An 8,284-nucleotide genomic window follows, 5' to 3' on the forward strand; every position below is an offset into this window, starting at 1 on the left:
AACAAATAATATTTCTATTAAATAGGCTTTACTTTGCATTTTAATTAACGTGGGATTATTTTTTGTGTTTAGAAATAATAGTACCAAATTTTTTTTAAATTTTTTTTTATCCAACATTTGTGGCACTGGCGTGGCGCCCCCTGATGGACGGCGCCCTTAGCATTTGCCTATACGGCCTATGCCACGGGCCGGCCCTGTGTTAACGTAACATATTATGGTAAGAGTCATTCAAATAACTATAACATATAGAACATGCTATACGTTTACCAAACAATCTGTCACTCCTGATCGCTAAATCCCATGAAATCTTACACTTTTAGTCTCTTACGTCAGTGTCTTTCAACCACTGTGCCGCGGCACACTAGTGTACCGTGAGATACTGTCTGGTGTGCCGTGGGAGATTATGTCATTTCACCTAATTGGGTTAAAACATTTTTTTTTTTGCAAACCAGTAATTATAATCCGTAAATGTGCAGTTGTTGAGTGTCTGTGCTGTCTAGAGCTCGGCAGAGTAACCGTGTAATATTCTTCCATATCAGTAGGTAGCAGCAGGTAGCTAATTGCTTTGTAGATGTCGGGAACAGCGACAATGGTTTGCAGGTAAAAAGGTATTAATGCTTAAACCAAAAATAAACAAAAGGCGAGTGCCGCTAAGAAAAGGCATTGAAGCTTAGGGAAGGCTGTGCAAAACTAAAACTGAACTGGCTGCAAAGTAAACAAAAACAGAATGCTGGACGACAGCAAAGACTTACAGCGTGTGGAGCAGACGGTGTCCACAAATCCGTAAATAACATGACAATCAACAACAAAATAGGAGCGCAGACAAGAACTAAAACACTACACACAGGAAAACACCAAAAAACTCAAAATAAGTCACGGCGTGATGTGACAGGTCGTGACAGTACACCTACTTTGAGACAAGAGCTATAGTGATGCATGATTGGTTATGGTTTGAATTCATATCAAACAATTGCGAGAACGACTTTTTATTGTCAATATCGGCTGCTGAGCTTCATTTTTTAATGAAACTCTGCTGGTGGCGTGCCTCAGAATTTTATCAATGGAAAAAAAATGTGCCTCGGCTCAGAAAAGGTTGAAAAACACTGTTTTACGTGAATGAGCTATCCATCCATCCATCCATCTTCTTCCGCTTATCCGAGGTCGGGTCGCGGGGGCAGCAGCCTAAGCAGGGAAGCCCAGACTTCCCTCTCCCCAGCCACTTCGTCCAGCTCCTCCCGGGGGATCCCGAGGCGTTCCCAGGCCAGCCGGGAGACATAGTCTTCCCAACGTGTCCTGGGTCTTCCTCGTGGCCTCCTACCGGTCGGACATGCCCTAAACACCTCCTTAGGGAGGCGCTCGGGTGGCATCCTGACCAGATGCCCGAACCACCTCATCTGGCTCCTCTCGATGCGGAGGAGCAGCGGCTTTACTTTGAGCTCCCCCCGGATGACAGAGCTTCTCACCCTATCTCTAAGGGAGAGCCCCGCCACCCGGCGGAGGAAACTCATTTCGGCCGCTTGTACCCGTGATCTTGTCCTTTCGGTCATAACCCAAAGCTCATGACCATAGGTGAGGATGGGAACGTAGATCGACCGGTAAATTGAGAGCTTTGCCTTCCGGCTCAGCTCCTTCTTCACCACAACGGATCGATACAGCGTCCGCATTACTGAAGACGCCGCACCGATCCGCCTGTCAATCTCACGATCCACTCTTCCCCCACTCGTGAACAAGACTCCGAGGTACTTGAACTCCTCCACTTGGGGCAAGATCTCCTCCCCAACCCGGAGATGGCACTCCACCCTTTTCCGGGCGAGAACCATGGACTCGGACTTGGAGGTGCTGATTCTCATCCCAGTCGCTTCACACTCAGCTGCGAACCGATCCAGTGAGAGCTGAAGATCCTGGCCAGATGAAGCCATCAGGACCACATCATCTGCAAAAAGCAGAGACCTAATCCTGCAGCCACCAAACCAGATCCCCTCAACGCCTTGACTGCGCCTAGAAATTCTGTCCATAAAAGTTATGAACAGAATCGGTGACAAAGGGCAGCCTTGGCGGAGTCCAACCCTCACTGGAAACGTGTCCGACTTACTACCGGCAATGCGGACCAAGCTCTGGCACTGATCATACAGGGAGCGGACTGCCACAATCAGACAGTCAGATACCCCGTACTCTCTGAGCACTCCCCACAGGACTTCCCGAGGGACACGGTCGAATGCCTTCTCCAAGTCCACAAAACACATGTAGACTGGTTGGGCAAACTCCCATGCACCCTCAAGGACCCTGCCGAGAGTATAGAGCTGGTCCACAGTTCCACGACCAGGACGAAAACCACACTGTTCCTCCTGAATCCGAGGTTCGACTATCCGCTGCTCCTTCACATCGAGAGGAGCCAGATGAGGTGGTTCGGGCATCTGGTCAGGATACCACCCAAACTCCTCCCTAGGGAGGTGTTTAGGGCACGTCCCACCGGTAGGAGGCCGCGGGGAAGACCCAGGACACGTTGGGAAGACTATGTCTCCCGGCTGGCCTGGGAACGCCTCGGGGTCCCACAGGAAGAGCTGGACGAAGTGGCTGGGGAGAGGGAAGTCTGGGCTTCCCTGCTTAAGCTGCTGCCCCCGCGACCCGACCTCGGATAAGCGGAAGAAGATGGATGGATGGATGGATGGCAAAAAAGTCAGCCTTTGTCACCTTGGAGTTTAATTTAAATAAATGTTTATTGCAGTCAATAATTACATGGAAAAGTGTCTAACTTGGACACTTTTCAAAATTTCCACGCTCAGTGTACTAAAAATGTGCGATCTAAATAGTGCACTGCCTTTTATTCAAATGTTAAAAAAGTTCTGGACTTACGAGTGGAGGTACGATGGTGGAGGTGCGTCAACACCGATGGTCTGTGCCTTGCTTGGTCATGTTTTACACGCTGCTACGTCGTGTTACGAGTCCTGCTCAGTCCTTTGCACTGAAAGAAAGCTTCCTGACACGGAGCGCGACCGAGGAAGCTTTCCAACATGTCCGTTCCATCCACGGAGCCTCCGGCCTCCAGGATGACTCTTCTGTACTCCGTTCCGACCTGTTTCATGGCAACGCGGCTGTGAGGACGTTTCCCTGCAAAGTGACTCGTCTTTTTGGACTCGGACTCACCTTGGGATTGAGGATTCCTTCCTTTTTAAAGCGACTGAAGTAGATGTCCATGGAGTAGACTTCGCTCCACAGGTAGCTGTAGTACTGGCCGTCGTATCCTTCCGCCAGGTGGCTGAAGCTGGCGGTCATGTTGGTGCCTACGGAGCGATGTGTCACATGCCGAGGGTTAACGGGGACTTACGGGACGAGGACAGTACCTGCCGAGGCGGGGACACCCAAGATGTCCTGGCAGTGTTGGGCAAACACCTCGGCCGTGTCCGCACAAGAACTGCTATGTAGCGACTGGTCCACTTTGCTGAGGACCACCTGGCGCAGGTTCATCAGCCCTGCGACAGACATAACAAGAGTCACAAGTCAGCGGACGCCATCCAGTCTGAGGTCCTGACCCGTGTTGGCCACTCTGGATGCGATGAGCTTGTCGAGCAGCTCGTCCGGGATGGCCGTGCCGTCCTTGTAGTGGCGGGACATTCTCCTCAGAGGCTCCTTCTCCCACACCCAGTTCTCCAGCATCTGCGAGGGGACTTCCACAAAGTCCGTCTCCACCAAACCTCCACTGAACTCTGAAAAGGTGGTCTGGCAAAAAGAAAGCCTTTTGTTTGACATTTACGTTCCAATTTGTGATCATGCTAACATGTAGCCACTTAGCATTGTTACATAAACGGCCGGGAGGCTCACATCAGGGTTTTATGCTGCCGTTTCCGATCATCCATGAGTGAGATCAGCCGATACCAATACTGATCACGTGTATTAACTGTCTAATTTTTTATGTACAAAACACAAAACCGGTGAAGTTGGCACGTTGTGTAATTCGTAAATAAAAACACGATACAATGATTTGCAAATCCTTTTCAACTTATATTCAATTGAAAAGACTGCAAAGACGAGATATGTAATGTTTTGTTTTTTTCAAATAATCGTTAACTTAGAATTTAATGGCAGAAACACATGCAAAAAAGTTGGCACAGGGGCATTTTTACCACTGTGTTACATGGCCTTTCCTTTTAACAACACTCAGTGAACATTTGGGAACTGACAAGACCAATTTTTGAAGCTTTTCAGGTGGAATTATTTCCCATTCTTGCTTGATGTACAGCTTAAGTTGTTCAACAGTCCGGGGGTCTCCGTTGTGGTATTTTAGGTGTCATATTGCGCCACACATTTTCAATGGGAGACAGGTCTGGACTACAGGCAGGCCAGTCTCGTACCCGCACTCTTTTACTAAGAAGCCACGCTGTTGTAACGCGTGGCTTGGCATTGTCTTGCTGAAATAAGCAGGGGCGTCCATGATAACGTTGCTTGGATGGCAACATACATCCAAAACCTGTATGTACCTTTCAGCATTAATTGTGCCTTCACAGATGTGTGTTGTGCCCATGCCTTGGGCACTAATACACCCCCATACCATCACAGATGCTGGCTTTTCAACTTTGCGCCTATAACAATCTGAATGGTTCTTTTCTTCTTTGGTCCTGAGGACACGACATCCACAATTTCCAAAAACAATTTGAATATTAAGTATCTTGTCTTTGCAGTCTATTCAGTTGAATATAGGTTGAAAAGGATTTGCAAATCATTGTGTTCTGTTTTTATTTACGATTTACACAATGTGCCACTTCACTGGTTTTGGGTTTTGTATTTATGGTGTGTGCGTTTGGCATTTGAATAATATCAACACAATATTCCAACTAGTTCCTTTTATTCTTTTATTACATACTAGTGTTTGAAAGGAACAAAGCCAATAGTACAAGAGCCAAACCAAAGCAAAATCTACTACTGTAAATTACCAACTATAAGCCGCTACTTTTTTCGTAGGCTTTGAATTCCCTCCGGGTACTCCGGCTTCCTCCCACCTCCAAAGACATGCACCTGGGGATAAGTTGATTGGCAACACTAAATTGGCCCTAGTGTGTGAACGTGAGTGTAAATGTTGTCTGTCTATCTGTGTTGGCCCTGCGATGAGTTGGCGACTTGTCCAGGGTGTACCCCGCCTTCCGCCCAAATGCAGCTGAGATAGGCTCCAGCGAGCCCCCCGCCACCCCGAAAGGGATAAGCGGTGGGAAATGGATGGATTGATGGATGGATGAACCCTGCGGCTTATTACACGATGCAGCTAATTTATGTTTTTGTCTTTGCTGACGGCCATAATGCAAATAGTTTTTATTAAACACATGCAAATACAAATACACTTAAAATAGTCAATTATTGTTTGTGCTATGGTGTTATCATTTGGACAAGTTCGCCCACTGCAGGTGCAACTAGGTCTATGCCAACAGCAGGGGTTTCTGTCTTCAGTAAGCAATTCGACTGGCCAAGGAACATACACAAATATGCAAGCGGGCTGATAACTGCCATTTTATCGCCACCTGTTGGCCAACCAAAGTAACTAAATGTGACCATTAATTGTACAATTATGTGTGTGAATGTTGTCTGTTTATCTGTGTTGGCCCTGTGATGAGGTGGCGACTTGTCCACGGTGTACCCCGCCTTCCGCCCATGTGCAGCTGAGCTAGGCTCCAGCACCCCCCGCAACCCCGGAAGGGACAAGCGGTAGACAATGGATGGATGGATGTATAAACATGCATTGAATTCACTTTTATGACCCGATCCAAACAACCTTTCCTAGTCATGGTGCAGAAAAAAAAATATTCAATAAACATGGTCACACGTAACACAACCTGCTTATTGAACTTTGTGGATATTAGAAAAAAAATATGTCTAATCAGCATAAAAAGAAATATCAAAATTACACCCATTTAACTAGAGATGTCCGATAATATCGGACTGCTGATATTATCGGCCGATAAATGCTTTATAATGTAATATCGGAAATTATCGGTATCGGTTTAAAAAGTAAAATTTATGACTTTTTAAAACGCTGCTGTACGGAGTGGTACACGGACGTAGGGAGAAGTATAGAGCAGTTGCGTCTCCCAGTCATACTTGCCAATCCTCCCGATTATCCCGGGAAACTCCCAAATTTCAGGGCCCCTCCCGAAAATCTCCCGGGGCAACCATTCTCCCGAATTTCTCCCGATTTCCACCCAGACAACAATATTGGAGGCGTGCCTTAAAGGCACTGCCTTTGCGTGCCGGCCCAATCACATAATATCTACGGCTTTTCACAGACACAAGTGAATGCATAGCATACTTGGTCAACAGCCATACAGGTCACACTGAGGGTGGCCGTATAAACAACTTTAACACTGTTACAAATATGCGCCACACTGTGAACCCTCACCAAACAAGAATGGCAAACACATTTCATGAGAACATCTGCACCGTAACACAACATAAACACAACAGCACAAATACCCAGAACCCCTTGCAGCACTAACTCTTCCGGGACACTACAATATACACCCCCGCTACCCCCTACCCCCCCCCTCTGGCCCCCCAACTCAACCCCGCCTCCCCCAACCTTGCCCACCTCAACCTCCTCATGCTCTCTCAGGGGGAGCATGTCCCAAATTCCAAGCTGCTGTTTTGAGGCATGTTAAAAAAAATTATGCACTTTGTGCCTTCAATAATAAATATGGCAGTGCCATGTTGGCATTTTTTTCCATAACTTGAGTTGATTTATTTTGGAAAACCTTGTTACATTGTTTAATGCATCCAGCGGGGCATCACAACAAAACTAGGCATAATAATGTGTTAATTCCACGACTGTATATATCGGTATCGGTTGATATCGGAATCGGTAATTAAGAGTTGTACAATATCGGAATATCGGATATCGGCAAAAAAGCCATTATCGGACATCTCTACATTTAACCCAATGTGGCCCCCAAGTCAAAAAGTTTGGATACCTCTTGCCTACAATGTACTTAAGGTACTAAGAAATATAGTTTATTTGCCACTATGGAAGTGATTAGTATTAGCCGAGGGGAGCGGCACCACACTGTGTATGGAGACACAAAATTAGCTGCTAGCCGCTTGTCAGCCGGGGGACTAAAAAACAGTGTCAGCCAGAGAGGATCGACGATTGTGATTGGCATTAAAGATCACTAATCGTTAATGGCGACCACATATTTTTTATGAAAATTTGCCAATACTGATCTATTGGCAGGGTATACTAATGTATGATGCAAGTAGGAAGCCTTTGAACGCGTCTTTGCAGTCCCTCAATAAGGACAAGTCAGTCAAATGTTTGGAGACATCTTCTCATGCTAGTGGATGACAAGGTGTCTCCAAACTTTTGACCGGTACAGAGCCTCTGTTGCTAGGTAACTACTGAATGTTCTTCTTGCTCTCTCACAAACACACACCGACCTTGGAACAGAGCTCGTGCATCACATGACCAAACTCGTGGAAGTACGTCTCCACCTCGTGGTGCTGGAGGAGGGAGGGCAAGCCTTCATTGGGTTTGGAAAAGTTCACCACCATGGCCGCCACCGGGAGTCGACGCTTTCCATCGGGGCCTCTGCAGGCGGGCTGGAGGGGAAAACACGCGTCAAGGCCGCACTTTCCCTGCCTGGCGGAAGACAAAAAACACACCTGAGCTGCAATCTTACATGGAGATTTAGGAGCCTACCTGGGGTGCAGGTCCAGGTAGAAGAGGCCCACCTCCTCCCCCGTGCCGGCATCGTGGGCGGCGTACAGCTTGACGTCGTGGTGCCACACGTGGGCTGGCTGGACCTCGCTGAACCTGAGCCCCAGCAGGTCCTGGTAGATCCCAAAAAGCCCCTCTGTGACGGCGTGGAGCGGGAAGTACTCGATGAGTTTGTCCTTGTCCACGGCGAACTTGCAGCGCTCCACTTGGTTCATGTAGTAGGGCAGGTCCCAGGCGTTGATCTGCCCGTCAAAATAGCCGCCCTTTGCCAGGCACTCCCTCCTTTTCAGCTCCAGGATGTACTTCCTCTCCCGGACGCCGACGGGCTTCAGCGTTTCGTAAAAGGCGTCTGGGAAGCAAGCAAGTTAATGGTTTGGCTAAAGAGCGCCGCTCATCGACCCGTGGCTGGGGGTCAAGGATCATACCTAAAAATGTCGCCACGTTGCTGGCATTTTTGGCCATGTTGATCTCCAGCACGTAGTCTGCGTGGCTGCTGTAACCCAGCAGTCCCGCAACCTTTGACCTCAGCCGTATCAAACCCTCCAGGATGGGCGTGTTAGCCTTTACAAAAACACAGGCATCAAAAGTTTA

General features: G+C 47.9%; 1 protein-coding gene across 4 annotated transcripts in view; it reads right to left on the reverse strand.

Moving 5' to 3' along the window:
• Positions 1-2,882: 2,882 nt before the first annotated feature.
• Positions 2,883-8,284, reverse strand: part of nln (neurolysin (metallopeptidase M3 family)) — a 25,078-nt gene continuing 19,676 nt past the window's right edge. For 3 of the 4 annotated variants that reach the window (XM_061932040.1, XM_061932039.1, XM_061932041.1), the window contains 7 exons: positions 8,119-8,254; positions 7,676-8,042; positions 7,414-7,615; positions 3,531-3,717; positions 3,342-3,470; positions 3,145-3,281; positions 2,883-3,073 (listed from right to left, as the gene is read on the reverse strand). In XM_061932040.1, the coding sequence (XP_061788024.1) occupies positions 2,927-3,073; positions 3,145-3,281; positions 3,342-3,470; positions 3,531-3,717; positions 7,414-7,615; positions 7,676-8,042; positions 8,119-8,254 (1,305 nt within the window). In that variant the 3' untranslated portion in view covers positions 2,883-2,926. The remainder of the gene's footprint in view (positions 3,074-3,144; positions 3,282-3,341; positions 3,471-3,530; positions 3,718-7,413; positions 7,616-7,675; positions 8,043-8,118; positions 8,255-8,284) is intronic. The other variant, XR_009811786.1, reaches the window with a different exon arrangement.

The sequence above is a fragment of the Nerophis lumbriciformis genome, linkage group LG39 (assembly GCF_033978685.3).
Source record: "Nerophis lumbriciformis linkage group LG39, RoL_Nlum_v2.1, whole genome shotgun sequence".
Taxonomy (NCBI): Eukaryota; Metazoa; Chordata; class Actinopteri; order Syngnathiformes; family Syngnathidae; genus Nerophis; species Nerophis lumbriciformis.